Source organism: Dendrobates tinctorius, unplaced genomic scaffold, assembly GCF_039654945.1.
Source record: "Dendrobates tinctorius isolate UK_male_01 unplaced genomic scaffold, ASM3965494v1 ptg000014l, whole genome shotgun sequence".
Taxonomy (NCBI): Eukaryota; Metazoa; Chordata; class Amphibia; order Anura; family Dendrobatidae; genus Dendrobates; species Dendrobates tinctorius.
Genome location: NW_027361682.1, coordinates 6,030,199 through 6,056,668, shown reverse-complemented (window position 1 = coordinate 6,056,668; position 26,470 = coordinate 6,030,199). Strand labels below are relative to the sequence as shown.

Sequence of the window (26,470 nt, the reverse complement as noted above, 5' to 3'; positions counted from 1 at the left end):
AGCTTAATTCCGTTAACGAACGAGACTCCGTCATGCCCCGCGGTCCGAGTCCGGCTTACTAGAGGGACACGTGAGGCTCTGGCACATGAGATTGGCCAATAACTGGTGTGTCATGCCCTTACATGTCCGTGGCTGCATGTGCGCTACACTGAAAAGGCCAGCGTTTGTCGCTTACAGGTGCAGATAACCCGCTGAACAACGTTAGTGATGGGGATCACTGATTACAATTATTACTCGCGAACGATGATTTCCCAGTAAGTGCAGGTCAACCGCAGTTCCGGAATTAGGCCTAACCGTCATTCCTGAAATAATGAAAAACGTACGTGTGCAAACCACAGGTGCTGTAGCTTGCTTAACAGCTCGCCAGCCGTTCTCACGCCCAGTATGGATTACACGTGATTTCACAAAGGTGAGAAAGGGTACCGTATCCCCGGATAACATGTATGGATAGCGTACACATTCAAAATATATGTCTATACATCAGGAGGCAGGCTCAGACGGTGTCAGGCACAGTATGGATTTGACGGCCCAGACTACACAGCTGAGGAGCAGGGAGAGTTAAAGATTGCAAATGCTGGGGCCCTGCCCAAGCAAGGGGGGACCACTCGTGGGCGTCGGTACTGGCACTGGGCCCCTCATAGTACGGCGGTGTGTCTGATGGCGGGTGTGCACCACCACCGTCAGAGACACTTGATTGCACTATGAGGGACCCTGTGCCAGTGCCCGCGCCCAAGAGTCTGCCTACCCACCTGTCCAGGGCAACGGCACTCGCACGGTGTCGTGCGCTAGGTGGTGACCCCGGCCATGGGGGGGGGGAGGCAGCACAGTTAGGGAGTTTTAGAAAGTGGCATATGTTGATGTTGGACATTCAGCTGATGCAAAAGGCGAAATAGGTCAAGTCCCAGGAAGAGGTGGACCAAAGCAAGCCATTTTTCTGTCACCCTATGTGTCATCAGGGGAAGGTGGGACAAAATCCTTGGAAACCCATGCATGGTTCATTTTAATGAAGGTTAGATCATCCACATTTTGGGTTGACAGACGGGTCCTTTTTTCTGTCAGGATTGATCCAGCTGCACTGAAGACTCTTTCCGATAGCACACTTGCAGCTGGGCAAGCGAGCTCCTGTAAGGCATATTGTGTCAATTCAGGCCAGGTGTCCAGTTTAGCGGCCCAATAGTCAAAGGGGAATGACCTGTGTGGGAGAACATAGATATGGGAGGAAAAGTAGTTTGTAACCATAGTTGACAACTGCTGTCTCCTGTCACCTTCCATCGATGCTGTATTACCAGTTGTGTGAGCGGTACTTGAAAAATCAGTCCACAACATTGTCATGAAACCCCTGTCTCCAACACCACTTCTGCTGTGTGCACCATGAACACCTCTGCCAAGCTGCCCCCGGCCCGTACGGCTCGTGTGAGAACCATCACCGCTGCTGTGTGCTGGGAATGCCTCAAGCAACCGTTTTACTAGTTGCTTGTTTATTAGCCAATATTAGGTCAAGGTTCTCCTGTGGCATGATGTTTTGTAATTTGCCTTTATAGCGTGGATCCAGGATGCTGGCCAACCAGTAGTCGTCATCGTTCATCATTTTGGCAATGCGGGGGTCCCTTTTTAGGATCCGCAAGGCATAATCTGACATGTGGGCCAATGTTCCCGGTGTCAATGATGCACTGCGAGTGCTGGTTGGAGGAGCACTTTCTGGCAAATCCACATCCCTCCAGTCACGCACAAACCCTGCACCAGACCTTGCCACGCCAACATTTTCACTTGCCCCACGAGATGCATCCTCCTCCCCTAAGTAATCATCCCCATCATCATCCTCCTCCTCCTCTTCTTCCTCCAACTCGTCCAGGAGAGGTCCCTGAGCAGACAAAGGCTGAATGTCATCAAGGATTCCCTCCACCTCTTCCTCCTCGTCAACATTGGCTGCAGACGCCTGCTCCTTAAGGTGCGTCAAAGTTTGCATGAGCAGACGCATAAGTGGGATGCTCATGCTTAGGATGGCGTCGTCTGCGCTTACCAGCCGTGTGCATTCCTCAAAACACTGAAGGACTTTACAGAGGTCTTTCAGCTTCGACCACTGCACACCTGTCAACTCCATGTCTGCTCTCAAAGTGCATGGCCGTGTATCCTCCCACAAATGCATTGTGGCCTGCCTCTGCTCGCACAGCCGCTCCACCATGTGCAGGGTGGAGTTCCACCTTGTTGCAATGTCGATAATGAGGCGGTGGTTGGGAAGGTGGAGCAATCGCTGCAGCTTCTGCATACGAACGGAGTGTACAGGCGACCGGCGGATGTGCGCGCACAGTCTTCGCACCTTATGGAGCAGGGCTGTTAACTCCGGATAATTTTTGAGGAAGCACTGCACCACCAGGTTCAAGGTGTGAGCCAAGCAAGGTATGTGGCTGAGTTTTGAAAGGGCTATGGCTGCCACAAAATTACGGCCGTTATCACTAACTACCTTGCCTGCCTCAAGATGTACACTGCCCAGCCATGACTCAGATTGTCGCTTCAAGTACTCGGCCAGCACCTCGGCGGTGTGTCTGTCGCCCAAACACATCATCTGCAACACAGCCTGCTGACGCTTTCCACTAGCTGCTCGATAGGGGGACACCTCGTGTGCAACAGTGGCAGCTGCAGATGGAGTGCTCGTACGACTGCGCTCTGTGGACGAGCTTTCGCTTCTGGAGGAGGAGGAGGAGGGTCGAACGCCTACAGCCAACTGTTTCCTATACCGTGGGCTAGGCAGCACTGTCCCACCACCGCTGTCCCCTGTGGACCCTGCATCCACCACATTAACCCAGTGCGCAGTGATGGACACGTAACGGCCCTGGCCATGCCGACTGGACCATGCATCAGTTGTGAGGTGCACCTTTCCACTCACTGACTGCTTGAGTGCATGGACAATGCGGTCTTTCACATGATGGTGGAGGGCTGGGATGGCTTTGCGAGAGAAGAAGTGGCGACTGGGTAGGTCATAGCGTGGTACTGCATAGGCCATGAGTTCGCGGAAAGCTGCGCTTTCCACCAACCGATAGGGCATCATCTCAAACGAGATTAGTTTGGCAATGTGGGCGTTCAAACCCTGTATACGCGGATGAGAGACTGAGTACTTTCTTGACCTACTCATAGTGTCTGGGAGGGTGAGCTGGACTTGAGAGCTGCATATGGTGGAAGTAGCGGTGGACAGGGCGGACTGAGAGAGGGTTGATGATGGTGATGGAGTTGGTGTTCTTTCTGATGGCCTAGATTCAGTATTTCATTGATATAACAGTGGGATTCCCTGACTGCTGTGGCCTTGCAACGACACCTCAACATTTGCTGCTGTGCTAACCGGTGGGCTTACAGTGGGGGAAACAATGTAGCGTTGATGACTACCTTCTTTGTGATCAGTTGCACATGTGGCACTTGAGGTTTGGTGTTGTGTCCACGCTTGCAAGTGCATGGTGGTTAAATGTCTAAGCATGCAACTGGTATTCAAATTTTTCAGATTTTTCCCTCGGCTAAAGGTCTTTGCGCACTTCTTAGGCCGGTTTCACATTAGCGCTTTTTAAGCGCACGCACGGCCAGGGGTAGCTCCGCCCCCGAGCCGGCTCTCTGCCCGGCTTGCCCGCCCCTTGCTTGTAGCGCCGCCTCCTAGCGCACAGCGGCGCCTGCGATCGGCGCACCCTATCTTTAGCATAGGGTGCGCAGATCGTGCGCAGGCCGTGCGCTAGTTGCGCTTTGACCTGCGCTGCGCACTTTTGACGGTGCGCCATGCGCGCCAAAATCAAACTTTTCGGATTTTGGCGCGCATGGCGCACCGTCAAAAGTGCGCAGCGCAGGTCAAAGCGCAACTAGCGCACGGCCTGCGCACGATCTCCGCACCCTATGCTAAAGATAGGGTGCGCCGATCGCAGGCGCCGCTGTGCGCTAGGAGGCGGCGCTACAAGCAAGGGGCGGGCACGCCGGGCAGAGAGGCGGCTCGGGGGCGGAGCTACCCCCGGCCGTGCGTGCGCTTAAAAAGCGCTAATGTGAAACCGGCCTTACAGATAACCTTGGCCTGATCATGAGGATTTTGGTCAAAAAAGTGCCACACTGCACTCTTCCTACTTTGGCAGACATTTTGCGGCCTAGCACGCTGTGATGTTTTGACCCTCTGGACAAGCTGTCCAGCAACTCTTTTGATTTTTGGAACCTGTCTTTGGAGTGCTCCGGGCCTGCCAGATAACAGCTGTTGCGATGTCGATGTCTGCTGTGGATGCTCCTCATCTGAGCTATTGGAAGCAGCACCCTCTTCCCCCAATGGATGCCAATCTGGGTCAACAACTGGGTCATCCATCACCTCCTCTTCAATGTCATGTGCACCTTCCTCTGTGTCACCGTGTATGGTGGTATAGTGTGCGGGAAGGGGCACCTGAGTCTCATCAGGGTCAGAATCTGGCTCTGTACACTGCGAGGACAATGTAGTGCTCTGAGTGAATGTACCAGCAGAATCATCCATCAGCGGCTGTGCATCAGTGCACTCCATGTCAGATTCATCTTGGCCTGGGTAATTCACCATTTCACTTGATAATCCAGGCATGGTATGTGAAAACAGCTCCATGGAGTAATCAGTAGTATGGCCTGCGTCATCCTTCAATCTTGGTTGGGGTGAAGGACACAAGGAAAGGTGTGGTTCATGAACATGAGCCTCCAATGACGACTCAGTGCTTTTACTTTTTACAACTTCAGAAGAGGAGGCGATAGAGCTGGAGGCTGAGTCAGCAATGTAAGACAAAACTTTTTCCTGATGCTCTGGCGTTAAAAGCGGTTTGCCAACTCCTAGAAAACTAAGCCTTCGAAGCCTTATGGAGCCAGATGATGACGCAGGCTCAACACCTCCTGCATTCGGTCCTATTTTGCTTTTGCCACTACCATCAGATCCACCACCAACACCATCATTACCAGCTGCCAACCCCCGCCCAATTCCACGGCCTCTTCCACCAGCCTTCCTCATTTTTGGTAGAAATGTAGACAAAATCCAACAAACTATATAGTAATGTAAAACAAGGTACAAGGTGTCTATAGGACAGGGGAAATTTAGATTTTCTGCACACACTAGAGGACACTGGACACTTTTGGATTGTGTGAGGCCCACTGAATATCATAGTGCTATGTCACAGGCTTGATGCAGCAGGTGTGAAAAAAGTGACTACAGGATAAGGGAGATTTTGAATTTCTGCAGACACTTGTGGACACTGGACACTTGGATTGTGTGAGGCCCACTGAATATCAGAGCGCTATGTCACAGGCTCGATGGCACAGGTGTGAAAAAAGTGGCTACAGGATAAGTGAGATTTTGAATTTCTGCAGACACTTGTGGACACTGGACACTTGGATTGTGTGAGGCCCACTGAATATCAGAGCGCTATGTCACAGGCTCGATGGCACAGGTGTGAAAAAAGTGACTACAGGATAAGGGAGATTTTGAATTTCTGCAGACACTTGTGGACACTGGACACTTGGATTGTGTGAGGCCCACTGAATATCAGAGCGCTATGTCACAGGCTCAATGGCACAGGTGTGAAAAAAGTGACTACAGGATAAGGGAGATTTTGAATTTCTGCAGACACTTGTGGACACTGGACACTTTTGGATTGTGTGAGGCCCACTGAATATCAGAGCGCTATGTCACAGGCTCGATGCAGCAGGTGTGAAAAAAGTCACTACAGGATAAGGGAGATTTTGAATTTCTGCAGACACTTGTGGACACTGGACACTTTTGGATTGTGTGAGGCCCACTGAATATCAGAGCGCTATGTCACAGGCTCGATGGCACAGGTGTGAAAAAAGTGACTACAGGATAAGGGAGATTTTGAATTTCTGCAGACACTTGTGGACACTGGACACTTTTGGATTGTGTGAGGCCCACTGAATATCAGAGCGCTATGTCACAGGCAGAAATTGGCTAGTGTATCACAAACTACAAGATGTATGTAGAATTGGGCAGAATAGGAATCTCCCTAGAGTGTAGGTCTGTAAGAACGGAACAAGTCCTCCACTTATCCTTCCACAGTGACACACAGATAGCTTCACTGTGGCTGTGATAACAGCCGTTACACGGTACTGTGTGAGGAGCGTACACTGCTGTATGGTGTGAATAAATGCACGCTCAGTACCTCAGCAGGACAAAAAAAAAAATTGGGATTGCTTTTAAAAAAGCAGTTTGCAGAGCAGTGGGGAAACAGCAATGCAGCTGTCAGGAAGCCTTAGAAGGCAGCCTAACAACCAACACCGCTGATCCACCACAATATAGCCTCCCCTTGCACTGCACACACAGTGACTGGTGTGTTGTACAGGCAAAATCGCTAGCAGCAGAAGCAGTTTTTTTTTCTTCTTCCCTGCCTAACGCTCTCCCTACAGAATCAGCAACCTCTCCCTATGCTAAGATCGGCAGAAGTAAGATGGTGGTCGGCGTGCACGCCCTTTTATAACCCCTGTGACGCCCACCAAAGCAAGCCAATCACTTGCATGCCCTTCTGAAAGATAGTGGTGACCCCTGCCTATGTCATCACGTTGCCCACAGTGTCCGTGGATCCTGATTGGCTGAAAAAGAGCGCAAAACAAACTTTTGAAACGCGACTTTGGCGCGTAAGTCGCCGACCTCGTGGCCGACCTCATCCTAGGGTCGGGTTTCGTTTCATGAAACCCGGCTTTGCCAAAAGTCGGCGACTTTTGAAATTTTTTGACCCGTTTCGCTCAACTCTAGTAGCTATACAATACCAATAATGGGTCCAACAGCATTCACGATAGAAAGAGAATTATATCTTAGTAGGATAAACCTATGGTAACCCCTAAAGAGGGCTTGTTGGCTGAGCCATAGACAAGCCACACATTAAATAAAAAAGGTGGTTGCTTGAGAAGACAGTTATAAAGAGACACATGCAGGCCAGCTGGAAAGAATAATAGTGTAAGCCCAGTGGACAATGATATGTCCAGGAGTGAAGGAATAGAGCAGCCAGCAGCGCCACAGGGATAACGAGAACCAAAGAGTGGGATGAGATCTGTTTCATTACATGCTTTTTTGCATACCCAGTGAACCCTCTTGCCTTTATTTGCTCTTATTTATACATTTTGCTAGTAGTGCTCTCCATTCTGTCTATAAATCATTTGCGGCACACGTGTGGCATCCGTGTGCCGCATCAGTACTATCCATTACTAATCCTATAGTTGTATTGTAAATAAACACAGAGCCAGAACAAAGTCCTTCATTAGAAATAATACTAATAGATCACAGACTGAATATGAGTCAACAGTGTGATGCAGCAGCAAAAAAGGCAAATGCAATTCTAGGATGTATTAACAGAAGCATACAGTCTAGATCACGTGAAGTCATTATTGCCCTCTACTCCTCTTTGGTCAGACATAATCTGGAATACTGTATCCAGTTTTGGGCGCCACATTTTAAAACAGACATCAACAAACTGGAGCAAAAGAAAAGAGCGAACAAAATGGTGACCGGTGTGCAAACCCTGTCTTATGAGGAAAGGTTGTAGGATTTATGAATGTTTAGCTTGCAGAAGAGAAGACTGAGAGGAGACTTAATAGCTGTCTTCAAATATCTCAAGGGCTGTCACATTGTAGAAGGATCATCTTTATTCTCATTTGCACAAGGAAAGACTAGAAGCAATGGGATGAAATTGAATGGGAGGAGACACAGATTAGATATTAGAAAAAACTTTTTGACAGTTAGAGTGATCAATGAGTGGAACAGGCTGCCACGAGAGGTGGTGAGTTCTCCTTCAATAGAAGTCTTCAAACAGAGCCTGAACAGACATCTGACTGGGATGATTTAGCGAATCCTGCTTTGAGCAGGGGGTTGGACCAGATGGCCCAGGAGGTCCCTTCCAACTCTACCATTCTATGATTCTATGAAACAAAACACAGTTCTTCGATCTTCTGTAATAAATAAAAAATAAAAAAAATAATATACCATACCTGTCTGTCGTTCTGTCCCACGCCGTAATCCATGTCTGGGGGACAATTAGGCTATGTGCCCACGTAGCGTTTTTCAAGCATTTTTTTCTTGAGCAGAAACGCATGCCCTTGCCAGGGAAAACGCATGCGCTTTTTGACACGTGTTTTTGACGCGACGGAGCGTTTTGACATGCGTTTTCCTATGCGTTCTTACAATTACAGGGTATGTATGCGGAATCGCACGCGATTCCGCACAATTAATGAACATGCTGCGTTTTTTTCCGCTAAGCGTTTCCACAGCGGAAAAAAACGCACCATTAGCACAACATGTGCGTTTTCCATTCTATTACATTAGATGCTTTTCTTAAGCGTTTAAGCAGCAGAAACGCTCATCTAAAAGCGCTGCGGAAACGCTTAAAAAAATGCAACCTGGGCACACAGCCTTAGTTTTGAACTTTGGACAGTGCCAAGATGCGACCGTCCAGGCTGAGAACCACTAATGAATGAGCCGCTGGGAAAGCAGCGTCACGGACAGGGGGTGATTTCATAAAGGTTACCTCCGGTCACTGGGCTCCATTCCCAGCCGGGCTGACGGTGCTAGTGGGGATCTCACCGCAGCTCAGCAGGGGTTTTTAATGTAATAGACAAACCATTATTTCTTATATTTAGGGACTCTATAGTGACGGGGTCTGTTTCACAGGACTGGCGCATAGCAAATGCGGTACCAATATTCAAAAAGGGCTCTAAAAGTGAACCTGGAAATTATAGGCCTCTAAGTTTAACCTCTATTTTTGTTAAAATATTTGAAGGGTTTCTGAAGGATGTTATTCTGGATTATCTCAATGAATATAAATGTTTAACTCCATATCAGCATGGGTTTATGAGGAATCGCTCCTGTCAAACCAATCTAATCAGTTTTTATGAAGAGGTAAGCTACAGACTGGACCAAGGTGAGTCATTGGACGTGGTATAGCTTGATTTTTCCAAAGCGCTTGATACCGTGCCACACAAGAGGTTGGTACACAAAATGAGAATGCTGGGTCTGGGGGAAAATGTGTGTAAATGGGTAAGTAACTGGCTTAGTGATAGAAAGCAGAGGGTGGTTATAATTGGTATATTCTCTAACTGGGTCGCTGTGACCAGTGGGGTACCGCAGGGGTCGGTGTTGGGACCTACTCTCTTCAACATATTTATTAATAATACATCCAAAACGAAAAAAAGATGAAGCAATGTCTAAAAATTCAAGCTTTACTAGAACATAATTGTAAAATATCTCAAGAAAAACAAGAAAAAAAGTCTTTTATTATTTATATTATCTTTTCATATGCATATAATAGCCGCACAATTATAATCAGTATATCTATGTATTATTTTGGCCCCATTTAGGCTTTTATTTGTATTTAAAGGCTTGTATGCATATGGCTCTTTATTGCAAACTCCTATAAGAGCATTTCTATTGATGCATATATATGTAGCATTGCCGTTTACCCTAAGGTGCGGTTACCTGTTTGTTATGTCCTCCATTTTATCTGTAACATGTTTTTCTTGAGATATTTTACAATTATGTTCTAATAAAGCTTGAATTTTCTGAGATTGCTTCATCTTTTTTTCGTTTTGGATGTACAATTTTTGAAGCGTTTTGTCTACTAAGGCATTTGCTATTTTGAATAAATATTTATTAATGATCTGGTAGAAGGTTCACACAGTAAAATATCAATATTTGCAGATGATACAAAACTATGTAAAGCAGTCAATACAAGAGAAGATAGTATTCTGCTACAGATGGATCTGGATAAGTTGGGAACTTGGGCCGAAAGGTGGCAGATGCCGTTTAACAATGATAAATGTAAGGTTATACACACGGGAAGAAGGAATCAATATTCACCATTACACACTGAACAGGAAACCACTGGGTAAATCTGACTTGGAGAAGGACTTGGGGATCCTAGTTAATGATAAACTTAGCTGGAGCAGCCAGTGCCAGGCAGCGGCTGCAAAGGCAAACAGCATCATGGGGTGCATTAAAAGAGGTCTGGATACACATGATGAGAGCATTATACTGCCTCTGTACAAATCCCTGGTTAGACCGCACATGGAGTACTGTGTACAGTTTTGGGCACCGATGCTCAGGAAGGATATAATGGAACTAGAGCGAGTACAAAGAAGGGCAATAAAATTATTAAAGGGGATGGGGGTGTAGGGAAGGTGACCTGACAGACGGACTGACTGGTCAGATTTAAAAAGGGAAAACAGCTAGGAAAGTGTAGGTGACGTGCAGTACCTTGAACTGACATTAAAGGGCAGGGAGGAGTGTGAGCATAGGACTTGACATCAGCTTAGGCCTAAGAAACCGTTGGTCATGGGGGGCGGAGTTATAGGGAACCGGGAAAGCTATAAATTTGACAGGAGGGTTCTAGAAAGGTCCAGTCCCCAGGGGGAGCTCAAGTGACGAAGAGAATGTGACAGTTGCTGCACTGTGAGGAAAACCCAACCAGGGGGACTGAGGAGAAAGAAAGTCAGGGGGGTGGTCCTGACATAAAGTACCGCAGTATAGACGAGGCTCCGGGTGTAGGACACCGTATTTGGAATGACGTTTGACCAGTAAAATTACTGTTGGTGCACAGGCCTACGACGGCCACAGTGACGGAGCTGTCAGAAGCGTCGCAGAGTGTAAAAGGGGACGCTACGTAAATATACGTCCCTGGAGAAAGTGTGTCACCCGGTGTTCTGTAACCGGAGAACTGTGAAGGAAAGTGTGGTGTGCTGTGAGGCCGTCTGGCGGACGGTGAGGGAAAGAATAAACTTGGACCTGTTGCACCCGAAACTTGCCTCCAGAGTATGTCTGTACGTTGCTGCACGGTATCCAGAGGGACCACCCCTCAGCCCGGCCCACCGACCCTACAGGGGAACTACAATACCCAGATAGATTAGCAAAATTAGGATTATTTAGTCTAGAAAAAAGACAACTGAGGGGCGCTCTAATAACCATGTATAAGTATATAAGGGGACAATACAAATATCTCTCCTAGGATCTGTTTATACAAAGGAAGGTGATGGTCACAAGGGGGCATTCTCAGTGTCTGGAGGAGAGAAGGTTTTTCCACCAACATAGAAGAGGATTCTTTACTGTTAGGGCAGTGAGAATCTGGAATTCCCTGCCTGAGGAGGTGGTGATGGCGAACTCAGTCGAAGTGTTCAAGAGAGGCCTGGATGTCTTCCTGGAGCATAAATATATTGTATCTTACAGTTATTGTTAGGTTCTTTAGAAGGACATAGATCTGGGGATTTATTCTGACGGAATTTAGGCTGAACTGGATGGACAAATGTCTTTTTTCGGCCTTGCTAACTACAGTGCCTTGCGAAAGTATTCGGCCCCCTGCAACTTTTCAACCTTTTCCCACATATCATGCTTCAAACATAAAGATACCAAATGTATCACGGACCTGCCTGTTGTGTTCCTTGGTCTTCATGATGCTCTCTGTGCATCAAACAGAACCGTGAGACTATCACAGAGCAGGTGTATTTATACGGAGACTTGATTACACACAGGTGGATTATATTTATCATCATTAGTCATTTAGGACAACCTTGGATCATTCAGAGATCCACAATGAACTTCTGGAGTGAGTTTGAAAGTAAAGGGGCCGAATAATATTGCACACCCCACTTTTCAGTTTTTGAATTTCCACAAAAATTTAAAATAACCAATAAATTTCGTTCAACTTCACAATTGTGTTCCACTTGTTGTTGATTCTTCACCAAAAATTTACATTTGGTATCTTTATGTTTGAAGCATGATATGTGGGAAAAGGTTGAAAAGTTCCAGGGTGCCAAATACTTTTGCAAGGCACTGTATGTTACTATGTTACTAAGTATGGTTTAATTAAGAGTATTAAAGGAGTCTGTGTCATTTTTTTTCAATTAAAGGACTTTATTCTTGGTGTGTGTGTGTTTTTATACAATGTGACTATGGGGTTAGTAATGGGGGCATCTTATTGACGCCTCTCCATTACTAATCTCAGGGCTTGATATCACCTGACAACACAAAGGTGACATCAACCCCACAAATATGAACCCCACTTGCCACCGCTGCAGGGCAAGTGGGAAGAGCTGTGCAAAGCGCCAGAATTGGTGCACCTTTTCTGGGCAGCTGCGGGCTGCTATTTTTAGGCTGGGTGGGTAAATATCCAAGGCCCCTTACCAGCCTGAGAATACTAGCCCCCAGCTATGAGCTTTAGCAAGCCTGGTTGTCAAAAATGGGGGGACCCCACGCTGGTTTTAAAACAGTTATTTAAATAATTTTTTAAAAAAACAGCGTGGGGACCACTCTATTCTTGATAACCAGGCTTGCTAAAGATGACAGCTGAGGATTGCAACCCTCAGCTGTGAGTTTTGCCTGGCTGGTAATAGAAAACACAGGGGAACCCATGCCGTTTTTTCATTCATTTACTTATTTATAGCGCAGGCGGCGGCTGATGAATACCCCCATCAGCCGCTCCTGCTGTCACTGTTATTAGCAGCAGCAGGGGTAGGCTGATGAGAGTAATAGTCCCATCAACCACCACCTGCTGTCTCTTTTATCGCTTAAATGTAACTCATCATTCTCCAGTGCTCGCACCGATTGCTTCAGAGCAGGGGAGAATGATGAGAGCCGTGTTCAGCACCCAATGCCGGGGAACAGCGCTTACTGTAACGCTTCTTCCCCGACACCGATGCATGTCACATGGATGACATCCATGTGGGTTATGCATATGCACGTCTGCAGGACGTTTTGTGGCCCGTGCTGAAATTAAAAATCGGACATGTCAGCGTGTTTTTCCCACGGACATATGGTCTGTGGAAACACACTGACATGTGCACAGACCCATTCATTTGAATAGGCAAATAATGCTCAGTTCCTCCAGAGTCTCTCCGCATGACTAAGTAGTACTGTACAGCCACATATGGGGTGTTGCCATGTTCAGTAGAAATTGTGGGACAAATTATGGTGCCATTTTTACCCACTTCTTGTGTGAAAATATAACATTTTGGCTAAAACAAAATTTTGGTGGTAAAAATTTAGATATTGGGGGTAAAGGGGTTAATGACTGCATGTGTTAATCTTTGGACGATCATTAGCCGCAGCACCCATGTCCTCTATTTTCTTCTATATTGTTCTGTATCAGAGGTTCCTAACACTAAATCTTCAAATGAATATTTAGAGGCATCCACTGATCGCAGTGTCCTGTGATGGACAAGACTGTGAATACAGAAAGATCTCCTCTACAGCAGCTTAGACGCGATTATGGCAAAAACAGCGTCAAAATATGTTTTTTATTTTTAAACATTAAATCTTTACATGTAAAATCCACAAGTAAAGCTTTGTATAAAACATTTAACATATAAAGTAATTCTACAAGCCAGTGACATATTAGAACCTGTGACTTCTCTGCATTTAGTGGTCACTACTCACCTGTGCAGTTCTCTGTAGGAATCTCCTCCTTACACCGCTCATCACCCCTCATATATGTCTCTGTAGTATTAATATGGGGCAGATCTTTACCCTGAAAGAAAAATGGTACAAGTCAAAGAAAGATGGAGACGTCTTGTGGAATGATTTAGAAAAACTACAAAGAGCAATTACCATGATGACCAAAAATGACATTACAGCATTAGTTATCACATAGCTGCAGGTTTTCCAAATAAATCCAACCTTTTGGCTCCTAATTCTAGCCAGTAGTCTCCATAACTAGAAAATTGTGAGGTGATCCAGACAACATCTAATGTCTATGATCAGCCTTACATTCAATTATAAAAATAAGCAGATCAGCAATGCTGCAAGTATATACCACTGCAGTATACAATGCTGGTTGAAAGAGAATTCCAGACGTGGTGGTGCTCAACTGTGCAGCGATATTTTAAAAAAATTAAAAAAGTAGAAAAAAAATGAGTGGCACTCAGCACTGGCGCATTATTTTATTGTACTTTTTTATTCCAAGGTTATATGGTCAAGTTTCAAAATACCACAAAGATATATTTGCAAATATTGGGACCATTGGGGTACCCATTGCAGTACTAGCTGCTTGGTATACCAGTGGTCCGCAAATTGAAAAGAATTATGTCCTAAAGCAAAGCATAAGGATTTACATATAGTGTAAGTTGTAATAGTCAATCCTTGGTATTATTATTCTTCAATCGATGTCTTTCAGCCGGTATACTGGCACCCTGTGGAATGTGGGTGTACGGGCTCTCAATATCGATCGTTGCCAGCTGGAATCCTTCTTGCCAATCAAGCTGGTTCAATACTTGTAACAAAATTCCCGCATCCTGTATATACAAGGGTGTTTTCTTAACCAATGGGTGTAACAACCAGTCTAAATATCGGGATAGAAGTAACTGAACCCTGTCCCGCAATTACAGGACATACAGACGGATTATCTATACATTTACGGATTTTAGGGAAAAAATAACAGTAAGGTTTTAGAATATTCTACCTTTAGTTTGTTTTCAAAATTGTGTGATAATACCCTTTTCTCAACTCCCTGTCTTAACATTACGATCGCAATCGTTCCCTATGGGAGTATGAGAGATCTGAATTTAAAGATATATAGGTACTTTTAGCACTTAATTGACGATTGTCATCAGCCATAAAGTATGCACGGAACATGATCAAAGAGGTTGTCTGTCCTCAAAATCCAATTTTTTTTTAAGCTAATCTGTACTGTATTATAATATATGACAGCCCTATAATTTATGTTTTTGGGTTCTACCTTTAGTTTCTCCTGAATTTCACTTCATTTCTTGCACCCAGTTTGTTTACAGTCTACTCTCCCAGATCAGGCAGCTTCCTGAGCTTTTGTTTTCTAACCTCACAGCGCGGGATGCCTGTGTACACCCACTGCTGTACATATGTGGGAACTAGAGAGGGCCAGGGAAAGAAACATGGAGGCCAATCAGTTTAGGGGTACAAAACCTATTCCATCGGTGGAGCATAGGAGGATGGCCAAGCTGGCGCAATGGTCAGTTACTGTCCAGGTTATGGCAGGAGCCTTGGCTCATCTTCACATGCCCAATACTCTGGGAGCCTTAGAGGCAGTATCGAAGCAGGAGCAGGCGCGAGGAGGGAGAGGAGTCATCTCTGCTTTCCCAAGAGAGAGAGGAAGGTCGGTGAAGGACGATGGAGTCAGAGGCTGAAACAGGCCATGTTGTGCTTGCTGCACCTAATGATTGGGACAGTTTCAGCCTCCTAAAGGCCACAGTTGAGCGGTTCTAGAACCCATATGCATCTAGGACTTTCCCACCCGCTGTGTGAACAGGTCTCTACCTGTTCCTTCATATACCACTCCAGCTTGCCCTGTGTCTCTCCCGTGCCAGCCTGACCTGTGTCTCTCCCGTGCCAGCCTGACCTGTGTCTCTCCCGTGCCAGCCTGACCTGTGTCTCAAGCCGTGCCTGCTTGCCCTGTGTCTCAAGCCGTGCCTGCTTGCCCTGTGTCTCAAGCCGTGCCTGCTTGCCCTGTGTCTCAAGCCGTGCCTGCTTGCCCTGTGTCTCAAGCCGTGCCTGCTTGCCCTGTGTCTCAAGCCGTGCCTGCTTGCCCTGTGTCTTCAGCCTTGCCTGCTTGCCATGTGTCTCAAGCCGTGCCTGCTTGCCATGTGTCTCAAGCTGTGCCTGCTTGCCCTGTGTCTTAAGCCGTGCCTGCTTGCCCTGTGTCTCAAGCCGTGCCTGCTGTGCCTACCTGCCTGCCAGTCACACCTGTCCAAGTGCTTTGACCCCGAGTGGGATCAGCAGCCACAGCCAGACACCACACTGGAGTGGCACCCGGCAGCTACCTGCCGCACAAGCCTGACCTCACCATCAGAGGCTCCAGCGAAGACCAAGGTAGCTGTCATAGTCACGCCCCTTCCAGGGTAGTCTGGTTTGTGGCACAGTGGGGACGCAACCCCCGGCTCGCGCCAAGGCGCGAGCGTGACACCTTATACTGTAAGAAATCCATGACTACATGACTCTTGTAACTTGGGTGATTGTACTTAAACTGCAGAGTCAACAGCTGACATGAAGAGATGAATTTGGTCGGAAACAATACTCAGGTAAGATCTAGTATCCAAACATCCATCCGCAGGTTTCAAAGGACCCATGATGCGCTTAGACAATATTATCCACGCCATTAATCCACCTCCACCAGCCAGAAATGTTAACACCTGACAAGAAGGGAACATGGATTCCTGCTGGTTGCATGAAATTCTGAACACTCCATCAGCAATGTGCAACAGAAATCTTATTTGAGCAGATTGTTTTCCACTGCTCTATGAAATAACTGCGGCTTTCTTTTGCCAAGTGAAGTTTTTTCTTACCGTTTGAGAGCAATGGCACTAGAATTGGCTGTCTGCTGCAAAAGCCCAATTGTGCTAAGCAACAGTGAGTGCATCTGGACACATTAGTATTCATCTAGAGATGGGGTGCACCTTACGAAGACTGGAAAACAAGTATTTGGAAGTCGCCTTGCTACACTTGTAAGGAGAGCTTTAAACTAGAACAACATGGGAAGGGAAGCAAAAGACCAGAAAAAGCCATACACCTGACAAATGCTATTGAGAACTCTGCTATTAGAAGTGGAAAGGAAGAACAAAGACAAAAGAATCTAAATAATAAAAATATTGGAGAAAGAGAAACCAATCACAAGCTAAAATGTTTCTATACTAATGCACAAAGCATGGGCAACAAACAAGGAGAATTGGAACTACTAACACAGGAAAAGAAATATGATGTCATTGGAATCACTGAAACTTGGTGGGACAATACACATGATTGGAATACAAGACTAGAAGGATACAACTTATTTGCAAGAAACAGACTTGATAAACGAGGAGGAGGTGTCGCATTGTATGTTAGAAACGCGTATATCTGCACAGAGATTGGAGCTTCAGAGACTGGGAGTTCTGTAGAGACTGGGAGTTCTGTGGAAACTGTTTGGGTAAGAATACAAGGACAGAACAATGGAAAGGACACCATTGTAGGCATTTACTAAAGGCCGCCTGTGCAAGCTGAAGATATGGATGAACTCTTTATGCATCAAATGGCCAAGTTCTCCAAAAAATATGACATAGTTGTCATGGGAGATTTCAACTATCCAGACATTTGTTGGGAATCTCTCTCAGGCAAAACTAACAGGTCAAGGAAATTCTTATCCTCTCTTGCTGACAACTTTATCTTCCAAAAGGTAGGGGAGAAAACAAGGGGAACTGTTACCTTGGATCTAATCCTTATACACAGGGAGGAAATGGTTGAGGAGGTAAAAGTGGCTGGGACCCTAGGAGGTAGCAACCATGCTATTTTAGAATTTTGGATAACTAGAGGAGGAAGACCTGTGAAGACTCAGACGTCAAGGTTAGATTTCAGAAAGGCAGATTTTAAGGGATTCAGAAAGAGAATTGGAGGGATCCAATGGTTGGATATCCTTAAGGACAAAAATGTCCAGGAAGGATGGGAAATCTTGAAAAATGAAATTCTCAAAGCACAATTGAAAGAAATTCCGAAAAGAGGGAAGAATAGGAAGCATTTAAGGAAACCAGGGTGGATGAACAGAGAACTTAAGCACATGCTAAAAAGGAAGAAAGAAATGTTTATAAAATGGAAAGAGGGAGGCATATCTAAAGAAGAATATAATGCTGTCTGCAGAACTTGCAGGGCACAAATCAGATTATCTAAAGCTGACAATGAATTGAGGCTTGCAAGAGACGTCAAAAGCAATAAAAAAGGATTTTGGGGATATGTCAAAAGTAAAAGAAAAGTCAAAGATGCTATAGGATTTTTACAGGATGAAAATGATGAAATGGTAAGACTGGATGTGTCAAATTGGTACTATAGGTTCTATGGAACTCGGTAGCATGGGTCAGAGAAGACAGACACAGTATATGTTCAAAGGTTCAGTATTGTATTGTAGCAACAGGTCACAATACTATGCAAAGATAGTTCAGGGGTATTGCAGGAAGCAGGCTTCAGTATTACACGGTAAGCAGATATAAGTTCTGGCAACAGGTAGAGTCTGTACGAACCAACTGGCGAGAGTCTGAGGTCCGGGAGCACACAGTCCTAAAGTCCTCAGCCTGGACCAGGCTTCAAGCGGAGAGCAGGCCGCAGAGATGAATGAAGCAGAGCAGATCCGGACAGGAGAGGCGGTCAGGCAGGACAGCAGGTAAGTAACAAACGGGGAATCCCGAGGTATAGAAGAAGCAGGCACAATGCGAGTTCTCCAAGCTTGGCAGCAGGTGAAGATCCAGATACACAAGCACAGGTATAATGTGCTGAGTCCCTTTTGTACACAGCAGGCAGGAAACAGGAATAGTCAAACAGGAACAAGATGGCCCCTTGTGAAGCTACTTACTCCATCTTTGATAAGGGCAAAAGTAAGGGCAAAGTCAAACAGGAACAAGATGGCCCTTTGTGAAGCTACTTACTCCATCTTTGATAAGGGCAAAAGTAAGGGCAAAGTCAAACAGAACAGGAACATGGCTCAGAGCCTCACAGGATGTTGAGAAGGCCGAACTTTTAAATTCCTATTTTGCATCTGTTTTCTCTCAGAAAGGAAATGTAACATCAGCTGTTCTTTACTGTCCTATTAATGGAATAGAAAAATCCAGGATATCTATAAACAGAAATATAGTGAGGAAACACTTACCTAACCTAAAAGAATTCAAGTCTCCAGGTCCAGATGAATTACACCCCAGAGTACTGAAGGAGATAGCAGAAGAAATTTTTGAACCCCTCTCCATAATCTTTGAAAATTCTTGGAGAACAGGAGAAGTCCCAGAAGACTGGAGAAGAGCAAATGTTGTTCCTATTTTCAAAAAGGGGAAGAAGGTGGACCCAGGCAACTATAGGCCGGTGAGTCTGACTTCTATACCAGGAAAGATCTTTGAACAAATTATTAAACAACTTGTATGTCAGTACCTGGATAAGAATGAAGTGATTAAACAGAGTCAGCATGGGTTTGTAACTAATAAGTCATGTCAGACTAACTTAATTTCCATCTATGACGGAATCACTGATTGGGTGGATCAAGGAAATGCTGTAGATATAGTATATCTTGACTTCAGCAAAGCATTTGACAAAGTCTCTCATACAATCCTTATTGAAAAAATGACTAAGTATGGAATGGACAAGGCAACTGTTAGGTGGATTCTTAACTGGCTTAGTGATCGGACCCAAAGAGTGGTCGTAAATGCCCGATTTAGATGAAGGAATTGAGGGTAAACTGATTAAATTTGCTGATGACACAAAGCTAGGAGGGATAGCTAATACTAGAGAAGAGAGAGGATTCAAAAAGATAGGCTTTTAACAGGGATAAATGCAAAGTACTACATCTGGGCAATAAAAATGAAAAAAGCATATACAGAATGGGAGGAATAGGGCTAAGCAACAGCACATGTGAAAAAGACTTGGGTATACTAATAGATCACAATCTGAATATGAGTCAACAGTGTGATGCAGCAGCAAAAAAGGCAAATGCAATTCTAGGATGTATTAACAGAAGCATACAGTCTAGATCACGTGAAGTCATTATTGCCCTCTACTCCTCTTTGGTCAGACCTCATCTGGAATACTGTCCAGTTTTGGGCACCACATTTTAAAAAAGACATCAACAAACTGGAGCAAGTTCAGAAAAGAGCGACCAGAATGGTGACCGGTCTGCAAACCCTGTCTTATGAGGAAAGGTTGCAGGATTTGGGAATGTTTAGTTTGCAAAAGAGAAGACTGAGAGGAGACTTAATAGCTGTCTACAAATATCTAAAGGGCTGTCACATTGTAGAAGGATCATCTTTATTCTCATTTGCACAAGGAAAGACTAGAAGCAATGGGATGAAACTGAATGGGAGGAGACACAGATTAGATATTAGAAAAAACATTTTGACAGTTAGAGTGATCAATGAGTGGAACAGGCTACCACGAGAAGTAGTGAGTTCTCCTTCAATGGAAGTCTTCAAACAGAGGCTGGAGAGACATCTGACTGGGATGATATAGCGAATCCTGCTTTCAGCAGGGGGTTGGACCAGATGGCCCAGGAGGTCCCTTCCAACTCTACGATTCTATGATTCTATCTGCAATTGGAATGACTGTACAAACACTACCTATTCTCAGAACAATTTTTGATATCTAGGTTGAGGAGTTTCTTATATCTATAAGAACTAATAACACTGGAAGTTTTTCTTTTATCACAATATTATCAGTATACTCCTGACAACATTGAAAGTAAAGGCCCCATCTCACATAACGAGATCGTTAGTGAGATCGCTGTTGCGTCGCCGACCACGTAGCGACGCACCAGCGATCCCTACTAGGTCATATCGTTGTCGGGATCGCTGGTGCGTCGCCAAGTGTGTCGGTACCCTAAGAACTCCATAATCTAGCAGTGATGACCTTGTGTGAAGTAGTTAAGATTGCTTAATCTTCACATTCTGAAAACTGATCATTTCATACTGCACGGTCATGTGTCTAATAAGTTACAGATGAGAAAGGGCTGCTGACTAATTTCCACACATTGAACCTCCAATTGGGAAAGAGCAGATGTATCTAATAAATTGTCTATTAGGTGTATAATTGTGGTGTATAAAACAAAACTGAAGACAAAACCTTCACAGTTTCTACACACTGTAGGGGATTTTTCATGACACTTTCTCTCCATTGTAAGGATGTGTGCACACGCTGCGGCTTCTGCTGCAGATCGCAGCGGATTTGGCCCTGCGGATCCGCAGCAGTTTCTGCTGCGGTGTACAGTACCATTAAAACCTATGGAAATCAAAAACCGCTGTGCAGACGGTGCGGATTTTTCCGCGTGGATTTTCTGCGGTTTCTAATATATTATTGACATCAATTCTTTCTGCGGATTCCGCAGCGGTTTACCATCTCCTCCATTGTAGAGATGATAAACCGCAGGGAAAAACTGCAGGCTAATCCGCAGGTCTTTTGACCTGTGGATTTTGCAAAATCCGCGCTGATCAATCCACAGCAGAATCTGCAGCATGTGCACACACCCTAAGTTGGCTGCCGGACACATAGCGGATGGGAGATATGTATCACAGAGGTGAATGTCCTCTGTGATGTAAATGTGGAGTAATGCTCTAGTATAAAAAGTACTAAGAGGGGTTAATAGGCCATGACAGGGCCAGGCTTAATGTGAACAACTGAAGAGTTGGGCTGGACAGCTGCTCACCATATCTCCACCCTTGGGTGTTTTTCATATTCTAAAATGGGGCCGGTTTGTCTCACACATGGTCTCTGTGTGGAGGTGTGCAGGCCTCCACGATTGTGTCCCTTTGCCAAGAGACTAAGAAGCTGGACTATTGTATGGAGTTTTTACTTTATGTTTCACTTTGTGCCGGACAAGGGCTGTATTTAAGTTTTCCTGTAATGTGGTTTATGAGGAGTGAAGTAAACCAGCTGGACTTTTAAATAGAAACAATTCCTGTAATACCTGATCCTGCTCCCAAATGAGTAACTTTGTTACACCATCTACCAGATGATCCTGAGAAACATTGTGAATTTCTTGTTTACAGTCCTGTGGTAGAAGAGGAAGGGGACATCTCTCTGGTGTTATCCTCTTATTGTATGGGTCTGTAGGAAACACATACAGGATCTGAATTCATTCCTTACATACAGATAATTATATGCTGTGTGTATTTAGTCCTGTCTATTACCTGGTGATGTGAGGGGCTGGGGAACCTCCATCATGACGTCCTTGTACAGATCTTTGTGTCCTTCTAAATACTCCCACTCCTCCATGGAGAAATAGATGGTGACATCCTGACACCTTATAGGAACCTGACACATACAATGATACCATCACCCCCCGATCCCTCCATAGAGTTACTGTATAATGTCCCAGCATTCCCAGCAGTGTCACCTCTCCAGTCAGCAGCTCAATCATCTTGTAGGTGAGTTCTAGGATCTTCTGGTCATTGATGTCCTCATGTATCAGGGGGTGAGGTGGAGGCCCCGTGATTGGGCTCAGGGGTCTTCCCCATCCCTCAGACACAGGGGCCTGACAGCGCTCCCTAGAGGTCTTCTTCACTACTGTGTAATCCTGGTTATGGAGAGACACATTAATAAACCTCACTACAGACATTTCCAGAGTCCTCACCTCTCCAGTTCTGTCTGTTATTCCCATAGATAAGAATGATGTAATGTGACGTCATCAGAATCTCTCACCTCTCCAGTAAACCGGAAGAGGATCTCTAGGGTGAGGTGTAATATCCTCTCCGCCATCTTGTCCCTGTCCCTATCCATCCTTGTAGGGTCACTCAGGAGAATTCTCTTATATAGAAGATCTCCACTGAGAGGATCCGATATTGTAGGGACCTGAATGGGGAGAAGATGACGATGTAACATCATAAAGATCCCATGTAAGAAATCTCCGGAGCTGTTACCGGCTTCACATGATCACTACATCCAGTCATGGCCCCGTCCTGCCCCCGGTATAACACACAGTCCCATTATAGGCACACACAGAGATTTATCCCAGGCTCAGCACTGAGGGGGTTAATGTCTCCTGTGCCCAGTAATGGGGAATCTCCAGCACCTACCTCCACCTGCAGAGCCGCACACCACATATATGGCTGTTCTGTGCGCACAGGACCTGTGATGATGTCACAGTCATGTGATCAGTCCCATGGAGGGGAGGAGCCAGGCTCCATTTTGCAGGAAGTGTAGGTTGGGACACTATATAAGAGAAGAGTCTGCGCTGGTGACAGGTAATGAGGGGGCAGGGAGTGTGTGATGGGTGAACAGTACTAAACCCTAATGGGCTGAAGGGCGGGGGCTCTCTGACCTCTAGAATATACAGCGGAGCCTGAAACGTCGGGAACTCCTTAGAATTTTCCATATTTCTGGATTAATTTGACTTAAAACGCCATCAGATTCTCACACAAGTCCTAAATGTATAAATCCTACAGGGAACGAGACAGAATAGATTGTCGCTTTACAGAATAATAAGTGTTTATTAATTCACCTGATAAATCTAGAAGTCTGTGGAGACATCAAATAAGGGGAATTTCCATGATACAGAGACTGGATATAAAGGTGACGGCCATACACAATATATGTACAATAGATCAGATTCTGTCAGCGCGGAGTAAGTCACGGTGTCAGAGAGGAGTGAGGGCCGCACTTCAGAACATAGCAAAGCAGGAGAAGAAATACAGGTATAATAGGTATATACTGTAGACAACAAGGCTGTTACCCCCTTCACCCCCAGCCTCATTTCACCATCATGACCGGGCCAAATTTTACAATTCTGACCACTGTCACTTATGCGGTAATAACTCTGGAACGCTTCAATGGAGCCCATTGATTCTGAGATAGTTTTGGTGACTGTTAGAATAATTGTAATAAAGTCCTTTTATGTGTGTGCATATATATCTATATACATATGTGTATATGTGTGAGTAGATATATATACACAGTATATACACATGATTGCATAAGCCAGTTATTTTGCCTAGACTTTGAAACTCTTTTTAGCTTAGGTATTGTGAATATATGGTTGTTACCTTTGGGTGTTACTTTTTGTGAACGTTAGCTGGTTTTCCTTGTCTTGCGTGACTTCTCTGGTAGCGCAGATAAGGATAGCTAACAGCTAAGCAAATTGTATGTGCCATTTCTGCAAACGCAATATGTTTCAACACCCTTTCGGCTTTGCTATTTAAACTCCAAGAATATGTATTGAAGTTAGACAAAGGACGGCCCACACCTGGTGTGGCCAGCATTCTCCCTCCATGCCGGCATGACCAAATAAAGAAGCATCTTACTTATTCAGGTCTGGACGATTTCTAATTGGAACATAAAAAATCCCTGACATTTGGTGCATTGGCCGGGAATCCAACACCTTTCCCTCACCGGTGAGTACTGTAAACCGTGCACGGGGGAGTCTGGGACTCCTTAAGTAAGTCCTCCGCCTTGACATTAGGCGTCACCAGGGGCATTAATCAGTTATCCCGGTCTGAGGGAAAGTGACGGATTTCGTATAGTCTAAGAATCTCTGGGAATCGTCTGTATCTGAATACAGGTAAGAACATGTAATAATTTTCATTATATTCGGTAACCTTGTTAATCCAGTATGAATGTTATTCTTGGAATTGAATGGGGACTGTGATTGTGGACTTTTCCAATTGGGGTTTGTGATTGGCTCCTGTAAGTTGGAAGTTTACATGCAATTGGAGTTATAAGAACTCCTGTAAGTTGCTAAGCTCCATAGGAATGAGGTTTGTTGTTCTTGTAAAATATTCTGAAGAATAATAGTAATCTTTATTTTTTAGACAGAGGACGGCCCACACCTGGTGTGGTCGTCATTCTCTCTCCATGCCGGCATGACCAAATAAAGAAGCATCTTACTTATTCAGGTCTGGACGATTTCTAATTGGAATATAAAAAATCCCTGACAGTGACACATTGTACTTTATGTTAATGGTAAATTTAGGCCAATAATCTTTGCTTTTATTTGTGAAAATATCGGAATTTTGGAAAAAAGTGCAAATTTCAAACTTAATTTTTATGCCCTTAAAAACCAGATAGTTACTGTATTTTGCAGACTATGAGACACACCCCAAATTTTGGTGAGGAAAATAGGAAAGAAATGTTTTTGTTTTTTTTTTTAAATAAAATGGGGGTGCGCCTTATAGTCCCATTTTTTTTGTTAGCTTACCTGGGAAGGGAGGTCAGCTGTGGTGGAACAGGGTCATTGGAGGCAGAAAGCGGGCAGTGGCAGCAGGAGTGGGGCAATGCTGCAGTGGGCCCTGGGCTTTCAGAAAATGTTGGTGATGTCCCCGCAATTGCCATTGTTTTCACTGCCGTGGACTTTGGGAAAATGGCCGCCAGAGTCTGTGCATGAGCAAATTTGATTTGTTGTGCGATTCCTCCTGAGTATCAGGGCTGTGGAGTCAGAGCCGTATAGTCAGTTGTGCATTTTGGTGGAGTCGGAATGAAATTGACCAACTCCGACTCCTAAAATATATAATAAATTGGGTACAGTAGTTCAAAGCAGGATGTGCTGTAAAGGTTTTCATAAGACTTTTGAAAGTTATGAAACGTCCTATAAATGCCTGTGCTGTTCCTGACCTAAGGATCTTGGCTTTTAGTTTAGATGAATCTGTGCTGCACTTTATGTACATGCTCAGTAGTGACCAGTGCTGTGGAGACGGGAATTGGGGAAATTGAGAAGTTGGAAGTTTGGCTTACGGACTCCGTAGGCCTGCTGAGTTATGTGGATACCACATATATGGTGGAAAACTACTCTTTAGGTGCACAGCAGGTCTCAAAAGGTAGAAGCACCATTTGACTTTTGGAGTACAAAATAAGCTGGAATAGATAGCGGACGCCATGTCGCATTTGCAGAGTTCCTGATGTGACTAAACAGTGGAAAAACCACAAAAGTGACCCCATTTTTGAAACTAGACCTCATAAGGAATTTTTGTTTGGGCACCCGGCAGGGCTCAGAAGAGAAGGGGAACCAACTACATTTTGGAGCTCAATTTTTGTTGTTAAGATTGCGGATTCCTTGTCCCATTTGAAAAGCCCCATGACAAAACAGCATAAATCCCCACAAGTGACCCCATTTTAGAATCTACACCTCGTGTGTGGGTGCATTGAGCATTTTTAAGCGTCAGGCGATTCACAGGACTGTATAATATTAGGCTGGGTAAATGGAAAATTACCATTTTTTGGCCCCAAGTATTTAATTTTCAAAAGGGGTAATAGAAGAAAATGAATGGTACAATTTGTTGCGCAATTTCTCATAATTATGCCAATACCTCATATGTGGTTGAAAACTACTTTTAAAAGAAACCTGTCTGCAGGATTGTGCCCAGTAACCTACTCACAGTGTCAGGCCAGCGCCATTACAATGATACCTTGGTTGATGAAATCTGTATTATGGTTGTTCTTTAATCTTTATTTTCAGTTTTGTGTTAACGAGATTCTCATGCCATAAGGCCGGCGTTGGTGTATGCAGTATTGGATTATAATGAGGTCAATCTGGGCGGTAGCCCAGGGCCCAGTGGTGTTGGGGGGTCCTCCAGCCCAAGGAAAATTGCCCCATTATAATCGGCCACCATAGCGCCACGCCCCCCCATGTACCGGCCCCTTCCTCCCCCTCCCAGACCCACCGACCACCACAGCGCCAGCCCCTCACTAATAAATCCCTGCTCTGTGCACACAGGACCTGTGATGAGGTCACAGGAGGGGAGGAATCAGGGGTTACATGATCAGGGGCCCTTCAGTGGATCATGTGACACCTGACTCCTCCCCTCCTGTGACCTCATCACAGGTCCTGTGCACACAGCCCTCAATGTATTGTATGTGGGACTGCTGTGCTGGTTGTCATGGTGCTGGATGAGGGAATTATGTGTGGGGTCAGGAGGGGTTTACAGGGTGAATGTAGCTGTGTGTGTGCGAGGTGTACAGAGCAGAGCCGCATGTATGCGAGGTGTACGGAGCAGAGCCGCGAATGTGCGAGGTGTACGGCGCGGAGCTGCCGTGTGAGAGGTGTACGGAGCAGAGCTGCGCGCG

At 45.3% G+C, this 26,470-nt stretch overlaps 2 protein-coding genes across 4 annotated transcripts in view; one reads left to right on the top strand and one right to left on the bottom strand.

Moving 5' to 3' along the window:
- Positions 1-21,727, bottom strand: part of LOC141073734 (uncharacterized) — a 43,142-nt gene extending 21,415 nt beyond the window's left edge. Inside the window, exons 1-3 of one of the 2 annotated variants that reach the window (XM_073561130.1) lie at positions 21,607-21,727; positions 21,384-21,523; positions 13,391-13,481 (exon numbers count right to left, since the gene is read on the bottom strand). In XM_073561130.1, the coding sequence (XP_073417231.1) occupies positions 13,391-13,481; positions 21,384-21,523; positions 21,607-21,691 (316 nt within the window). In that variant the 5' untranslated portion in view covers positions 21,692-21,727. Of the gene's footprint in view, positions 1-13,390; positions 13,482-17,967; positions 18,524-21,383; positions 21,524-21,606 lie in introns of those variants that run through there. The other variant, XM_073561141.1, reaches the window with a different exon arrangement.
- Positions 21,728-22,605: 878 nt separating this feature from the next.
- The window catches only part of LOC141073662 (uncharacterized), a 91,924-nt gene continuing 88,059 nt past the window's right edge, over positions 22,606-26,470 (top strand). Inside the window, exons 1-2 of one of the 2 annotated variants that reach the window (XM_073561019.1) lie at positions 22,610-22,659; positions 24,223-24,306. The gene's annotated coding sequence lies outside the window, so the exon portion shown is untranslated. Of the gene's footprint in view, positions 22,660-24,222; positions 24,307-26,470 lie in introns of both variants that reach the window. The other variant, XM_073561014.1, reaches the window with a different exon arrangement.